We start from the raw sequence: 17411 nt of genomic DNA, 5'->3' as shown, positions 1-17411 counted from the left end.
GATTTAAGCATTAAGGTTCAAATTTGGCAAAATTGTTGCTTTTTTGTAATCTTCATTTATTTATTACCTAATTTATAATAAAACCACGAACTTATTTATTTATGGTCTTCTTTCTTTCTTTTTCTGTCTTCTATTTTTCTAAAAACAAAAGGGATTGTTCAAGATAGCTCACTCACCGGCACTACATCGCACTTACCGTACCAGACACAGGGCAAGAATAATGATGGAAGATCAAAAAGCTGAGCAGGAGAAAACAAGGAAAGATATTGAGGAGTTGCAGGAAAAGTTATATGCCATCCTCCTCGTGTTGGAAAAAGGCAAGCGGCTACGAATCCTGCTACATCTAGCAACCCTGTCCATGAGTCGCAAGAAACCACACTTTATCCACCTGGATACGGTCCACCTCTTAGGTTAGTGGTAGAGGGTTTCATGCCACACTATACAACGTACGACCCTCTGTATGACGTCCCGGTTGGTCAGTATCCACATCCCTTTGTTTAGGGAACTCAGCAAATCCCAGTCAACATCATTTTTCGAAGCCCGAGCAAATGATGTCACCCCCTACAGTCCTTAATCTAGGTGCTCTCCCAACCAAGACAAACCCAGTCAGACAAACTGCCCCCAGTAACGAGAAGTTCGAAGTTCTGGAGGAAAGATTAAGAATTGTAGAAGAGACAGACGTTTTTGGCAATATTGATGCATCTCAATTATATTTGGTTTCTGGATTAGTCATCCCTCCAAAATTTAAGATGCCAGAATTCAAGAAATATGATGGTTCTTCTTGTCCTAACTTATAATGTACAGTAAGAAGATGACAGCATACATCCAAAATGACAAACTGTTGATACACTATTTTCAGGATAGTCTATCTGGTCCAGCTTCTCGTTGGTAAATTCAGTTAGATAGCTCTCATGTCAGTTCATGGAAGAATCTGGCCGACTCCTTCCTAAAGCAATATAAGCATAACATAGACATTACTCCAGACTATTTGGATTTGTAGAGGATGGAAAAGAATAGCACAAAAAGCTTCAAAGAGTACGCTCAAAGGTGGAGGGATACAGTAGCTCAAGTCCAACCTCCTTTAATTGATAAAGAGCTTTCTTCCATGTTCATCAACACCTTAAAACAACCCTTCTATGATCGGATGATTGGAAGCGCCTCCACAAAATTTCTTTGATATTATGACCATTGGAGATAGAATTGAGTATGGGGTCAGACATGGTCGATTAACTAGTATTGCTGGTGAGACACCAGCCACGAAAGAGGCAAGTTCCTCGAAGAAAAAGGAAGGTGAGATACAAATGGTAGGAGTAGACCGACATTCTTGGAAACAACAACCATACGATCGGACACCACGATACGCTCTGTATTATTACCCAATGCATACGAGTATAATCAACCATTTGTGAATAATGCAACTTCACATTACTCCCATTATGCCTTTAAAAATTTTCAACCCTCGGCCAGTCAAAATTTCCAACCTAGGGATCAGTAGCATAATACATTCTATATTCAAAGGCAGCAGACTAATAGAAGAGCGTGTAAACAGACTCAGTTCGACCCAATCCCCATGACTTATACTAAGCTCCTGCCTCAATTATTTTAGAATAATTAGCTGATGCCTGTACCTGTAGATTTGATCCAGCCTCCATACCTAAGATGGTATGATCCAAATGCCCGTTGTGACTATCACGCAGGAGCCATAAGACATTCAACAGAGAACTGCACTGCATTGAAATACAGAGTTCAAGCTTTGATTAAGGCAGGTTGGTTGAACTTTAAAAAAGAAAATGGGTCTGATGTAAGTAAGAATCTGCTGCCGAATCATTAGAACCTCCAAATAAATGCAGTTGAATGCCAAGGGATCGAGTCAAAGAGTAAGGCTACAAAAATTACAACCCCTATGGAGGAACTATTTGAAGTTCTCTTGGGTGGTGGATCTGTATCAGTGGAGTACCTATGCCCAAACCTCAAGTATAACGGGTATGACGAAAGTCAGACGTGCCCGTTCCACGCTAGGGCAAAAGGACACTCCCTAGAGCAATGCAACCGTTTTGAAAAGAGAGTTTAAGAGTTTTTAGACTCAAAAGTCCTTACTGTTGCAAATTCTCACTAGAAGAAAGGGATAAATGTCATGGAGGATGTCTCGGCTGCTGAAAGCTCAAATGCCTCTCTTAAGCCAAAACCTCTCACCATCTTTTATCGTGAAAAGCCTGATGCATCCAGCAACAATCAGAAATCGATCACGGTCCCAACTACTTTCGAGTATAAAAGTTCCAAAGCAGTGCCTTGGAATTATGAGTGCAAGGTAACTGTCGGGCAAGCAGTATCATCTCTTTCACTCTCAGTTGATAATATCATCGGAGTAGGAGGTTTGACACGAACTGGGAGATGTTATACACCAGATAGCTTGCTTAAGCATGTGAACGGGCCTACTAGTGAAAAGAATAAAGAGAAAGCACGTGAGAAGAAGAAGGAAAAAGTGGAAGAGGATAAGAAAGGGAAGTCCAAACTCTACGAGGATGTCTTTGATGAACTGGTGGAGGAAATTGTTATAAAGGATGCAAGTTCTAAACAATCCGTGTCCGAGGAAGAGACTCAAGAGTTTCTAAAGCTAGTGAATACAAAGTTATTGAACAATTAGGTCGGACACCCGCAAAGATCTCTATATTGTCTTTGCCGTTATCCTCTAAAGCGCAACGGGATACACTGTTGGAGATCTTGAAGCAGGCTTTCATTTCACAAGACATCACAGTGGAAAATTTGAGCAACGTTGTTGGGAACATAACGACATCTAGCTCCATCACTTTTACCGAGGAAGAGATACCACCAGAGGGTACAAGACATACCAAGGCTCTCCACATCTTAGTTAAGTGTAAAAACTTCCTAGTAGTAAAAGTTCTTGTGGACAATGGATCTTTTTTAAACATAATGCCGAGATCCATGCTAGAGAAGTTACCGGTCGATATGTCCCACATGAGGCCTAGTACTGTGATAGTAAAAGTTTTGGATGGAGCTCACATCGCTATTGTTGGAGATATTGAGATCCCGATCCAGATAGGTCCTTGCACCCTTGACATAACATTTCAGGTTATGGACATTACATCAGCTTATAGTTTCTTGCTGGGGCGACCATGGATACATTTAGCAAGAGCAGTTTCATCCACTTTACATCAGAAAATTAAGTTTGCAGTTGACCAAAAGTTGGTGATCATATTGGGACAAGAAAACATTCTGGTCTCAAGACTCGCTTCGATGCCATACGTTAAAACAGCAGAATAAGCTTTTTTGAGTCATCATTCCAATCATTTGAGAATGTAAATGCTACAACTCTACATAAGAGGTTTGAAGGACCTAAACCACAATTATTAGAGGCCACCTTTAAGGGAGACAGTGGGAGCTTAGACAAGCTATTGAGGATGGCTAAGAACACAGAAGGTTCGGGCTAGGGTATAAGCCAAATAGAAGTAACATCACCAGAGTGCAAAACCGTGAAAAAGCAAAACGTCTAGCAAGATTTGAGAATAGAGAGCATGATTGCACAAGGAGGACTGTTCCACCTCTCAGCCACTCTTTTAGAAGTATTGGCATAATCCATCTGGAATACAACGAGAGTTCTGCAGTGGCAACAGTGACAGAAGAAAGAGAGCAAACTGGACCTTTTGTCTTCCCGTACCCAGACGGTTTCGAGTTGAGCAATTAGAGCGTGTTAGAGTTACCGTCTTTTGTAAATAATAAGTCAAAGTGATTGCCCATTTTTTCCCCTCATTTTCTTAATTAATAAATTAATTTTCTATCCCATGTACATTCTATCCAGACTTATCATTTGTCTATAATTCTTCCATATCAATCAAGTTTAAGTTCATTCACTTTGTTTCTTTGCTTTGCTATTTCGCTAGACCATTTTATTCATTTGTTTCCTTTACTTTTCTTTTTTCCCTCATTATGTCTTAAGCAGTAATACTGAGATTGAATGTGATAATGATTCGAAATGCAAACTCGATACACCTATATACAACGTTGAGTTTGATGAGGAAATGGATGATGAGCCCTCTGCTGAGTTATTAAGAATGCTAGAAGAAGAAGAAAAGATGTTGGGACTCCATGAGGAATTAATTGAGACAGTTAACTTGGGATCACAGGCTGAGGCCAAAGAGGTTAATATAGGCACTAATATGTCTTCAGAGAGTTGCAAAAAGTTGATAGAGTTACTTCATGAATATGCTGATGTTTTTTCTTGGTCCTACCAAGATATGTCTGGTTTAGATACAGACATTGTAGTGCACAAATTGCTAATTAATCCAGAGTACAAGCCTGTGAGACAGAAGTTACGGAAAATGAGACCTGATATGTTAATTAAGATAAAGGATGAAGTAAGGAAACAGATTGATGTAGGGTTTCTTACGGTATCTAATTACCCTGAGTGGGTGGCGAACATTGTCCCTGTACGAAAAATGGACAAGTAAGAATGTGTGTGGATTATAGAGACTTGAATCGTGCAAGTTCAAAAGATACTTCCCGTTTCCTCATATCGATGTGTTGGTGGATAATACTGTGGGGTTCTCAACCTTCTCCTTTATGGATGGGTTCTCAGGCTACAATCAGATCAAGATGACACCTGAAGATCGCGAAAAAACAATATTCATTATGCTATGGGGAACTTTTTGCTACAAAGTTATGCCATTTGGGCTAAAAAACGTTGAGGCAACCTACCAGTGTGCCATGGTTACCCTCTTTCATGACTTGATGCACAAAGAAATTGAAGTTTACGTAGATGATATGATTGCCAAGTCAAAACAGGGCAAGGAGCACACAATTGTTTTAAGGAAGCTATTTGATCGATTGAAGAAGTTCAAATTGAAACTCAATCTCAACAAATGTATATTTGGGGAACCCAGTAGAAAACTTATGGGCTTTGTAGTAAGCCAAGAAGACATTAAAGTTGACCCCGATAAAGTCAAATCAATCTTAGAGATGCCACCTCCAAAGACGCATAAAGAAGTTAGAGGATTCCTTGGACGACTCAATTAGATCGCAAGGTTCATATCTCACTTAACAGCAACTTGCGAAGCCATCTTTAAATTGCTCCGTAAGAACAATGACGGGGTATGGAGTGAAGATTGTTAAGCAGTATTTGATAAGATTAAGCTATATTTGCAGAACCCTCCAGTTCTTGTTCTACCAACTCCAGGATGACCTCTTATTTTATATCTCACAACTGAAACTCAATGGGATGTGTATTGGGACAGCATGGTGACTCAGGCAGAAAAGAACATGCCATATATTATTTGAGTAAGAAGTTTACCGATTGCGAGACTAGATACTGTCAAGTAGAAAAAACTTGTTGTGATCTAGCTTGGGTTGCCCGACGTCTAAGACAATACATGTTATATTATACGACATAGCTCATTTCAAAGATGGACCCCATAAAGTACATTTTGAAAAGCCATCTCTCTCAGGTCGAATTGTAAGGTGGCAGGTTCTCTTATTCGAATATGATATTGTCTATGTGACTCAAAAGGTCATTAAGAGGAGTGCTTTGGCCGACTACCTAGCTCAACAACCTATAAATGACTACGTACAGGTTCTCTTACCCGAATATGATATTGTCTAGCCATTTGTGGCACTCATGCAAATGGGCACATAATGGCTAGACAAATTTTAAGAGCTGGCTATTACTGGCTGACTATTGAGATAGATTGTATTAAATATGCAAGAAAATGTCACAAATGTCAAATTTACTCGGACAAGCCTTATGCTCCTACTTCTCATTTGCATACTTTGACAGCTCTTTGGCCTTTCTCTATGTGGGGCATGGATGTGATAGGATCTATCGAACATAAAACATCAAATGGGCACTAATTCATTTTGGTAGCCATAGATTATTTTACTAAGTGTGTAGAAGCATCTTCTTACCGAGATGTGAGAAAAGGAGTTGTAGTCAAATTCATCAAGAAATAAATTATTTGTCATTATGGTCTTCCTGAAACCATAATTTCTAATAATGCAAGGAATTTGGACAATAAATTGATGAGCGAGCTTTGCGAGCAATTTAAGATCAAACATCTCAACTCAACTCCTTATCGACTTGAGATGAATGGTGCAATGGAAGCCACCAACAAAAACATAAAAAGAATCATTGAAAGATGACTGTAACTTACAGTGATTGGCATGAGATGCTTCCATTTGTCTTACATGGTTATCGCACCTCAGTCTGTACTTCAACTGGAGCAATGCCATTTTCATTAGTTTATGGTATGGAAGTTGTTCTTCTTTTCGTTGAAGTAGAAATTCCATAATTGAGAGTTATCATGGAAGCTAAGTTACAAGAGGCTGAATGAGTCCAAAGGCGTTATGAGCAGCTAAATTTTGTAGGAAAAAAAAGGTTGACGGCATTCTACAGAGGAGAACTTTACCAAAGAAAAATGATGAAAGCCTATGACAAGAAGTTTTAGAGAGGGAGATTTGGTTCTAAAAAGAATCCTTCCGTTGCAGATTGATCATCGAGACAAATTGACCTCAAATTATGAAGGACCGTTTGTGGTGAAAAAGGCTTTCTCTAGAGGAGCATTAGTTCTGGCTAACATGGATGGTAGCGAGTTTTTAAATCCAGTCAATTCGGATCATGTTCGAAAGTATTATGCATAATTTCCCGTGTATCTCGAAAAACTTCACTTTGATCTAAATATGTTACTTGAAAGGCATTTTGTGTACCCATTCTCTATTGTAGCCTACAAATGCGAACAACATCTTTAAGATATGTGTCATTTGTCATAATTGGAAATCTCATGTATAAAGTCTGTTCTCTATTCGTCTCTTTCTATTTATGAATGACGGTAGTTGCCTACATTCACGTTCTCCAAGGTTACTTGTTAGTCGAAATCAAACGTAGGCGCACAGGAGTCCTAAAGATAAGGATATTTATTCTCTAGAATCATTGTGGCAAATATGACATTACAAAGTTATCAAGGGAAAGTCATCATCCCATTTAAGGAGTATTTGGCCAAGTCTCAGTTTGTCTGTGTACTCTCAATCCAGTTAAAAGAATTTTTTAAGGAAAGCAAAATGCGGTGATCGGGCTATTTGGACAATCCCAAGTTTTATTACAAAAGCAATTGATTTGACTCTTTTTTTTCACATCCAAGATAAAATTTTTTGTTATTATCATGCGTCAAACGCATTTCATGCATTGTTCATGCATTCTCTACATTTTTCTTGAAGAAATTGCTAAAAAACCTTAGGGCAGGAAATTTCGTGACATCTCATTTAGCTCAAGCAAGCATGTTTAATTTATTTGTTGGTTAAATCAAACTCGGTTAAAGATCGTGGTTGAAGCCTGTGTCAAGCCAGGTCCGTTACCTTTTAACTTTCCCGTTGGTTAAAATCGAACCCTATCAAAGATCGTGGTTGAAGCTGTTGGATCGGTATGACAACCCTAAAGGTGGGTGAATAGGGTTTAATGAAACTTTTTAAACTTTTTACTACGGTGGGCAAAATTTAAACAATTATATAAACTTTTTATGAACAAATGATTTAACACAAAATTAAACAACAAATTAGAAATACAAACATCATAATTAATTTCACCACCCAAATAATTCAAATATAAATATTGAGTATAAATATGATTAACAAATTTGAACAATTAATTCAATGCAATTTGTAATAAAGAAAATTAATTGCAAAAATTAAATAGGGTAGGGTTTAGAGAAAATGACACCGGAAATTTTATAATGGTTCGGCAACAACTGACCTACTTCATTCCCCAAGCACCTCTTGGGTATTCGATTAAGAAACTTTGACTCTATCTACGGTAGTAGTCAAACCGATATAAAGCTTTTTTTTTCGGGAGCAAGAAGAAACTCGATCATTTCCACGGTTCAAGATCAAACCGTTACAACGCTCTTTTTCGGGCTCAAGAGCAAGCCTTACAAAGGATATGGAAATCTAATAACAAAATTACAAACTTTTTCAAAGAGTGGGTATACAAATTTTTGCTCACAAATTTGTAAGAAAAAATCTTACAAATAAAAGTCCTAAAATGGCTAAGAGAAAATAAAATTAGAAGTTTAAGGATCTCTAAAATTAAAAATTTCTCTCGCTAAATAATAGAACAATATTGAAATTTTAGAGAGAAAAACATGAAGAGATTGAAGAGAAAATTGGGGAGGAAAAATTGGGGAGGAAAAATTGTTGTTAAAATTTGAGAGAATGAGAGGTTTAAATAGAAGAGAAAAAGTTTTGAAATTGATTTGAAACCAAAATCAATTTGGACCATTGGATTAAGGATAGATAAGAAATGAAGCAACGAGATTTAAGTTGAATAAAATAATATATAATAAAAATAAAACTCAAAGCCTCCAACCATGACTTTGAACAATTTTTTTTCTTTTTTTTTAATGAACCAACACTTGTCAATGCAATAACGAGATTTGACTTATTTTTTTCTTCCTTTTTTTTTCAAGTTACCTTCTAACTATCCTTCTTTTCTCTTTTCTTTTATATTTTCTTTTCTTTTCTTTTTTTTCGGTTCTTTCTTCCTTCCTTTTTTTTTTTATTAATACAAATTACGTCACATGTCGCTTTATAAGTTTCGTAAAGTTTTGATTAAATTACTTTTTAAAATAGATTTTGTTTAAAAAAATAAAAAGATTGGTTTATTATTATTATTATTATTATTATTATTACCACTACTATTATTTTACTATTATTTTACTATTATTTATTTAATTGTTGTTATAAAAAAGTAATTTAAAAAAACCGATTAAGTATTTGTTGGGTTTTATTTTTATTTATTGTTTAAAGGGTCAAGTAAGAGGAGTAAGTTTCATTATTGTCCTTGGTTTTTCTCAAAATCAAATTAACTTCCTAATTTGACTCACATGTTCTCGTATATAAGGAGGGTTTCTTTGGTTTCATAAAGGGCATAGAAGAACAAACTTGCTGAAATCCTAAACATACCCATCTCATAAAATCACTAAATTTCCTCCCTTTCATTCTTCTTGTTCGGTTTCAACCTTGAAGAAAACAAAAAAAAAAAAAAAAAACAAATCCTCAAACCTCCCTCTCTTCTAATCTTTTGGTCGCGTGGGGTTTCTTTCTAGACATGAACCTCCAATAAGTTGCAGCGACTGACACAGTGAGACTTCCAACGACGACATAGCTGAACCTGGCGTAAGAACACAAACTCCAACGACCCATCCTGGTGCAGTGACGACCAGCACTTCTGCGACCTCCATTCCGGTGATTGAGGCAGCTTAAGTGAGTAAAGGAGGTTTTTTCTGTTAAGAGAAACTTTTTTGTTAATAAATAAAAATGATTTCGGAAAATGTTTGTTTTTTTATTACCAGTAAACCAAACCAAATTTTTGATAAAAGGTTTTGAAAGAAAATTGAATAAGAGTCTATTTTAACTGAGTTGGAAAAAAGTTTCTTTTAAAGTATAGTTTTTAGGAAAGTAAATAAGAGATTTAAAAGAAAACAAATTTTGTTTCTAAAATTATAAAGTAGTATTTGCTTTTAAAATAAAAGAGTTGTTCAATAAGGTTCTGAAAAAATTGAATAAGAGTTTATTTTAAATAAATTTGGTTATATGAATTTGATTTTTTTTTATATATAAATAAAATAGTTTTAAACAAATTTCAAATCTAGAATAAAATAAAACGTTTTTTTTTTTCGTTTATAATTTTTTTTTCTTTTTTATAAAACAAATTTCAAAAATACGAAGTTTATACTGTAAAAAGAAAATCAAGTTTAAATCTTTAGGTGCTAGTGTAGTGTCAATAGGCTTGGTTGTTGAGTTCTACCATCCAAGATTAAGTCCTTATATATATATTTTTTTTTCCTTTTCTCCTTTTGTTTTTATTTTTTAAGAATTATTTGAAAAGCTCCAATGACGAAAATTGGAACCTTCCAATATTCTCAAGGTCATTTTTTGTTTCTAATAGTCTTTGCACCACTCATTCTTGTTGGTTCATATTTTATCGTAAAGTGACACCAATAAATTTGAGGCATTTAAAATAAAAACAAAAATATTTTTCTTTTTGGACCAAATATAATAGGATAATTTCTAACAAAGCATGGTAACATTCTCGAGCGGGTGTCGTAGGTTGCTAACACATTCCCTACGTTCAGTCGACTCCCAAACCAAATATATGTTTTCGTAGACCAATTTTTCTTTTTAGGAGACCAATCACATCTCGTACATGATTGATAGCGACTCCAAACCCTAATCTCGAAAGAGACCTTTAGGGAATGACGTCGGCCGCTCCGCATCGCTATGACGTTGCGATAATTATTTTTAACTAATTTAGAAATAGGAAAATGTTTACTTGTTAAATTAAATATTTTTTTACGATTTTTAAATATTTCTAACTTTTACATAAATATCCATCAACATCGACATTTTATCGATATCTACATCGATATTTCGATGAATTGAGACCTCGACATTTTCATCGACATTGACATTTAAAACCTTGCTATAAACTGTACAATGCACTATTGCAACTCATATATTAATTTTTTTTTCTTTGCAGAACCGATCACTTTTTGACTGATTTAAAACAATGCTATTTGGAAAGCAAATTAAAAAATAATATAGGATGCATTGGGGTTTTTTTTTTAATTTTAACGTTTTAAGATATGTGTTTGCTAGTATATTTAAATTTTGTCGTTCAAAGTATTTAGTTGTATATTCATAAACTAGTTAGTTACTAACTAAATATTTAATTATTATTTTACAATGTTGTATATTTATAATATATATATATATATATATATATATAAAATGTTTTACCTTTTTTAGTTTAAAAAAAAAATGAAATAGATTTATAACATGATAAAATATATTTATTAAAGTTATAATTTTATGTTTTAAAATTTCAAATTTAGAATCAGAAAACACTGAAAACCTAAAAATGTTGCTTTCAAAATTTGTATGGTTTAAATCACGGAATTTAAAAACAGTTTTAAAGATAAATCTGCATTTTCACTCCATTCGTTCAGTAAATGTGAAAAAAAAAAAAAGAAAACTTTTGAAATTGTGCACCTTGTCCTCAATTTAGAAATTGCCACGTCATATTGAAAAATGTATACATAAATTATATATATTTACGCGCTTTCACTCCCCAATGTTTGTGATTACATTTCAAATCACTGTAGTCTCTTTTTGAAATACATCATTGTAAAAAAAAAAAAAAAATCCATCACTTTCTGTCTTTTCTCTGTTTTTCAAGTCAATTATAAAAATAATACAAAAGTAAACATGTATTTATATATATATTATTAGTTTTAAAATTCTTCAAAAATAACATATATTGTATTTAGACTGACAAGCCCAATAAGAGCGCACAAATTTTTAAATAATTACAAGCAAGGTTCGAAATGTCAATGTCGATGAAAACATCGAGTCGAGATTTTGATTTTATGGACATATCGATGTTGACGGATATTTCGAGAAAAATCGCGAAAATTGTGGATACTAAAGCAAAATTTTTAAATTAGTAAACAATATTTTAATTGTGTCTTAATTACAGTCTAATTTATCAATTTTAATCATCATATCTAAATATATAAGTAATATACTTATGAAAATGTTGTTGCGATGAAAATTTGAAAACAAAATCATGTATACCTACATGAAAATTATTTGAATTAGTATATTAAAATTTAATGTGACTTGTTTTAGTGATAATTTCTAATTCAATCTAGTCTTGGTGACATAACTGAACAACATAGGTGAAATATAGATTTATATAAATGATGAAATAATCTCAAAAGAGACGACATTTTTTGACATGTTGAATTAGATGGTTTAAATTTTGTGAGGTGTTGTACTAGAAGTTCCTAGTTTTCAAAAATTGTGCAGCTCACCCTTTGACAACCTTCTTATTTTTTGATTTTGAAAACTTCTCAATGGATCTCTAGATCTCCGCTTCTTTTTCCTCTTCCATCAATTCTTTGATCATCATTTTTACCGTTGACTTTCCCCATTTATCATCATTTTCGATCTCAATTTTCCACACTTTCCTGTTCTAAGTAGCATTGATGATTTGGTCACCGTAAATCTGTCAGCACATCATTGGTACTCCTGCCACAATGCTCTCCATTGTGTATTGAAAGTTAAAAATGTCGATTAAAAATGATTTAAAATTAATTAATTTGTGGATTTAACTACTTTTGGAAAAAATGATGGGGTGATAATTTAAAATAAAATAAATCTTCATGGAAATTGAATCTATACTTATGGGGTGATAATTTATTATAGACTAATTCAAATTGTGTAGATGTAGATAAGTCCTTCGGTTTTGTCACTTATTAAACCAATATCTTTGGTCTACTGACAACCTCAATCTCAGCAAACTTTCCTTATTTATTATGTCAAAATGTCTATTGTCATTCAAAAATGAAACATACTTGCAAATCTCAGCAAACTTTCTATGCAAATCTTTCCTTATTTTTGTCAAAAAGTCTGCTGTCATTAAAATTGGGAAATATCCTTGCAAATCTTCACAAACTTTCTTCATTCATGTCAGCATGTCTCCTGTAATTTAAAGGCTGATTTTTTGAATGATCCCAAGTAAATTCATAGCTTAATTCTTCCCAAGTACTTTACCTTAATAGGTCAACTAAACTTAGAAAAAAATTGGTAAGAGTCCATTTCATTCTCCTTAAATTCAATCAACATCTCTTTACATTTGATGTCATAGCTACAAAGTACAGGTAAATTGAGAGAAGGATGATGAGAAACCACCATTTCCTTCTCGTATGTTTCCCTGTTTTAGGCCACATAAACCCTTCTCTTCAACTTGCCCACAGACTCATATCCCTCGGTGCCCACGTCACCTTCGCCACCACCATCGTTGCCAATCGTCGTTACCACAAAACCCACCACGATTTTACCACACCAGGTATTAAACATGATTAAAAACGATCCATAAATCCAATGAGTTATAGTAAATTTAATTCATACATAAGATATTTGACACTCCTCTCGTATTTAACACCAGGCTTGTCTTTCGCCACTTTCTCCGATGGCTTCGACGACGAAACCCTCAAGCTGAGCGCCGACTTTGCCCACTACCTTTCCGAGCTAACCCGTTGCGGCTCCCACTCTCTCATCAATCTCATCACCTCCTCGGCAAACCACGGTCGTCCGATTACTTTTCTCATATACAGCCTCATGTTCAATTGGGCAGCCGATGTTGCTTCCATATTTGACATCCCCTCCGCTCTCTTCTTCGTTCAGCCTGCCACGCTTCTAGCTTTGTACTATTACTACTTCGTGGATGGCTATGAAGATACCATCTCCACCAAATTACTCCAACAAGACCCCTCCTTTTCTCTACAATTATCGGGTTTGCCATTGCTCGCTAGTCGGGATATGCCTTCTTTATTATCTCCTTCCAACCCCAACGCTTTTCTTATCCCTCCAATGAGACAGCAGTTTGAGTTTCTTAGGCGACAGATTCGGCCGAAGGTGCTGGTGAACACGTTCTACGCATTGGAAAGAGAGGCCTTGGGAGCCATTGATGATAAGTTGAAAATGGTGCCAATTGGACCCTTGATTCCATATGATGATCTTTGTCGTTCTCCAATCTCGTCGGAGGATTATTATATCCAATGGTTGAACTCCAAGGCAAATTCGTCGGTGATTTACATATCTTTTGGGTCTATTTGCGTGTTGTCTGATACGCAAGAGGAAGAGATTGTTGGTGCTTTGTTGGAGAGTGGGCACACATTCTTGTGGGTAATAAGATCAATGGATGATGAGGAGGAGAGGATGAAGAAATTGGGGGGGAGAGGGAAGATTGTGAGGTGGTGTGATCAAGTTCAGGTCTTGAGCCACCCTTCGTTGGGTTGTTTTGTGACGCATTGCGGTTGGAATTCGACGATAGAAAGCTTGGTTTATGGGGTGCCAGTGGTTGGTTTTCCGCTGCAGATAGAACAAGCCACGAATGTGAAGCTTGTGGAGGATGTGTGGAGGACGGGAGTAAGGGTGAAGGCCAATGCAGAAGGGATTGTGGAGAGGGGAGAAATTAGGCGTTGTTTGGATATTGTGATGGGGGATACAGATGTAAAAAAGAGAGAAGAAATAAAGGGAAATGTCAAAAAGTGGAAAGAATTGGCTAGGGAGGCTATTGGGGAAGGTGGGTCTTCATATTTGAATCTTGAGTCTTTTGTTAGGGAGATTGATGAAGATAGCTATTAATTGTGTGTTGAGAAAAGCAAATGCAAATGTTTCCACATTTTAAGACTTGTGTTTGGGTGTTAATTTTCAAAGTTAGTAGTTAATAAAGTAGCGAAAGAGTGGAAGTTAAAGGAGAGATTGTAGAGTTTTTGGCTTAATGGATTAGTGGTGTTGATTAGAGATAATTTAAAGGGTGATGGTCTAATTAGTGAGTCAGTGGTCTGAATAAACAGTTATAAACATGTTTCATTACAGTTGAATAAAAGTTCTTCGTACAATTTCACTCTTACTTCTATTCTATTGTATTCAAGGTCTCAAATCACCGAAGCTATCCCTCTTGGGGACAAAAAAAAAAGAATTATCAATTTTCAACAGTGGTGAGGATAAGATTTGATCATCACCGTTAAGGAGTCAAGTAATATTGGTAGTGTTAAAACTAGGTACGATGATTATTATTATTGTTATTATTAAATTCAACTGTTTAGGGATAAATTTCAGTCAATCACAAATTACACATCATTATTTTAAATTAAATAACAAAATTACAATTAGGATCAATTATTAATTGGCATGTATTTTCAAATTAAATTAAAAAATATGAAAATTGACAGATCAAATAAAATCACCTGTCATAAACTGGTCTTATCTTCTTATGCCAAAAAAAAAAAGTGGGCCAAATTAGAGTAAAGTCCAAATTTTAGTAAAGACTACAAATAACGGTCAAAGACTGGATCAACTTTTAAAAATTTAGGATTTAAAATTTTCAATATAATCATATTTACCAAAATTTAGATTTTAAATCTATAAATTTCAAAATCTAGATGAACACATTTTTAATAATTTTTTTAAAAATCTATTTTCAAAATTTGATTTTAAAATATAGGGTATCAATTTTAAAATAGATTTAATATATTTAAATTTAGATATAGTTGATTCCACACATTAAAGACCTCTTGTTTTTTATATTCGTTATAAATTTTAGATGTCTAGGATCAAACATACATACCTAATTGGTTACAAGAGAACTAAGGGTATACTTGTCTAAAAATTAATTCAGTATTTAAAAGAAAAATGTCACTTATCATCCTTGCAATATCTAATATATTTGGTCATTTTTTAAAACGTATTATTTATTTTGACGATTGATGTCGTTGTCCTTAAATTTAATTCATTTTAGTTTATGTACTTTTGAAATATTCATTTTGATCACTATACAAGGTAATTATTTTGCTCCTTATTTTAAAATTTTTTTAATAGAAATTCTTTAATATAAAGTTATAGTTATATTTCCGTGGGTTGAAATTATGATAAGGAAAAATAAAATTAAAGGATTGCTGCTGTCTCCACATGTACTGAATTTTAAATAATGTCATCAGAATTGTTCTGGATCCGAAGCTATTTCGCATATAAAAGAGAAATTAGATCACTTTTCTTGATTCAATTGAAATATTATATTTCCAAAAAGAAAATATATTTAATAATTACAGTGTGGGCCCTGCACATTAAATACCCAATTGTCCATTGTATCACTATCATATTTTTGAAATTTAAGGCTCCAAGACTTTTCTACCTCATTTAGATAAGTCCTTCGTGGTTTTTCTTTATTCCCTCATTTTTCCAAAAAGTGAATTGACAAGAAGAGTCCCTTTTCTCCTTAAATTCTATGAATCTCTCTTTTACATTTCATTTCATAGCTACAAACCTTGTTAAACAAACAGAGGGAAAAAAATCCAATTTAGAGGATGATGAGAAACAAAAACCACCATTTCCTTCTCATATGTTTCCCTTCTCAAGGCTACATAAACCCTTCCCTCCAACTCGCCATCCGCCTCGCAAACCTTGGCGTCGCCGTCACTTTTGCCACCACCGTCACCGCCAGTCGTCGTATGAACAAAACCGAACCGCCACCGTCGCCTTCACCACGTCTCTCCTTTGCCACTTTCTCCGACGGCTTCGACGACGAAACCCTCAAACCCAACGCCAACGACCTCGCCCACTACTTCTCCGAGCTCAACCGGTGCGGTTCCCAATCTATGACCGACCTCATCACCTCCTCCGCACACAACGGTCGTCCGATCACTTTCGTCATCTACAGCCTCCTCCTCAGTTGGGCGGCTGATGTTGCTTCCACGTTCGGAATCGCCTCCTCTCTTTTCTTCGCTCAACCCGCCACAGTTCTAGCTTTGTATTACTATTACTTCCACGGCCATGGTGATGCCATCTCCACACAATTGCTCCAGAAAGACCCCTCCTTTTCCATACAACTACCGGGTCTGCCATCGCTCACTGCTCGGGACTTCCCCTCTTTCTTCTCCCCTTCTGGGCCACTCGCTTTTTTCATCCCTCTAATGAGAGAGCAGCTAGAGTTTCTTGGACGACAGGGTCGGGCAAGAGTACTGGTGAACACGTTCCACACGTTGGAAGGAGAGGCCTTGGGAGCGATCGGTGAGTTGAAAATGGTGGCGGTGGGGCCGTTGATCCAGCGTGGTTCGATCCGGGGTGATCTTTTTCAGGTCACGTCTGAAGATTATATAGAATGGTTGAGCTCTAAGGCGGAGTCGTCGGTGATTTACATATCTTTTGGGTCTATTTGCGTGTTGTCTGATCAACAAGAGGAAGAAATTGTTGGTGCTTTGTTTGAGTGTGGGTACACGTTCTTGTGGGTTATAAGATCCAAGGAGAATGAAGATCAAGAGGAGGAGGATGAGAGGATTATGAAGAAATTTGGAGGGAAAGGGAAGATTGTGAGGTGGTGCGATCAAGTTCAAGTCTTGAGCCACCCTTCTTTGGGTTGTTTTGTGACGCACTGTGGTTGGAATTCGACTTTAGAAAGCTTGGTTTATGGAGTGCTGATGGTTGGTTTTCCACAGCAGGTGGATCAGGCCACGAATGCAAAGCTTGTGGAGGATGTATGGAGGACAGGGGTGAGGGTGAAGCCCAATGCAAAAGGGATTGTGGAGAGGGGAGAAATTAGGCGTTGTTTGGATATTGTTATGGGGGATACAAGTTTGGAAAAGAGAGGAGAGATGGAGAGAAATGTCAAAAAGTGGAAAGAATTGGCTAGAGAAGCTATTGGTGAAGGTGGGTCCTCGGATGTGAATCTTGAGTCTTTTGTTATGGAGATTGATGGAGATGGTTGCATTTAGAAACAATATAAAAAACAATAAAGAAGAAAGAGTTTGTGTAACTAAATTTGTAATAAATTTTAATTTCATATTTTA

At 35.6% G+C, this 17411-nt stretch overlaps 3 protein-coding genes across 3 annotated transcripts; all 3 read left to right on the top strand.

Annotated features, from left to right (window-relative positions):
- The first annotated feature begins 2134 nt into the window (after positions 1-2134).
- Positions 2135-5031, top strand: LOC111016195 (uncharacterized). Its single transcript, XM_088126317.1, has 4 exons — positions 2135-2567; positions 2645-3203; positions 3959-4406; positions 4486-5031. Exons 1-4 carry the CDS (start codon positions 2135-2137, stop codon positions 5029-5031), a joined length of 1986 nt encoding a protein of 661 aa, XP_087982443.1.
- Positions 5032-12623: 7592 nt separating this feature from the next.
- Positions 12624-14468, top strand: LOC111016194 (mogroside I-E synthase-like). The gene is made up of 2 exons (XM_022291491.2): positions 12624-12910; positions 13010-14468. Exons 1-2 carry the CDS (start codon positions 12739-12741, stop codon positions 14209-14211), a joined length of 1374 nt encoding a protein of 457 aa, XP_022147183.2. The 5' UTR covers positions 12624-12738; the 3' UTR covers positions 14212-14468.
- Positions 14469-15827: 1359 nt separating this feature from the next.
- LOC111016176 (mogroside I-E synthase) lies at positions 15828-17411 on the top strand. Its single transcript, XM_022291474.2, has one exon. It carries the CDS (start codon positions 15933-15935, stop codon positions 17334-17336), a length of 1404 nt encoding a protein of 467 aa, XP_022147166.1. The 5' UTR covers positions 15828-15932; the 3' UTR covers positions 17337-17411.

Source organism: Momordica charantia, assembly GCF_013281855.1.
Source record: "Momordica charantia cultivar OHB3-1 chromosome 7 unlocalized genomic scaffold, Mcharantia_2.0 BLBB01000007.1, whole genome shotgun sequence".
NCBI classification, from domain to species: domain Eukaryota; kingdom Viridiplantae; phylum Streptophyta; class Magnoliopsida; order Cucurbitales; family Cucurbitaceae; genus Momordica; species Momordica charantia.
This window is presented reverse-complemented; position numbering and strand designations above follow the sequence as displayed.

Coding starts and splice junctions, on each gene's coding strand:
- LOC111016195 (XM_088126317.1), top strand. CDS start 2,135: ATGGAGGATGTCTCGGCTGCTGAAAGCTCAAATGCCTCTCTTAAGCCA. Junction 2,568..2,644: donor AATTGTTATAAAGGATGCAA/GTTCTAAACAAT, acceptor TTGAACAATTAG/GTCGGACACCCGCAAAGATC. Junction 3,204..3,958: donor AAGTTTGCAGTTGACCAAAA/GTTGGTGATCAT, acceptor TGTCTTAAGCAG/TAATACTGAGATTGAATGTG.
- LOC111016194 (XM_022291491.2), top strand. CDS start 12,739: ATGATGAGAAACCACCATTTCCTTCTCGTATGTTTCCCTGTTTTAGGC. Junction 12,911..13,009: donor CCACGATTTTACCACACCAG/GTATTAAACATG, acceptor ATTTAACACCAG/GCTTGTCTTTCGCCACTTTC.
- LOC111016176 (XM_022291474.2), top strand. CDS start 15,933: ATGATGAGAAACAAAAACCACCATTTCCTTCTCATATGTTTCCCTTCT.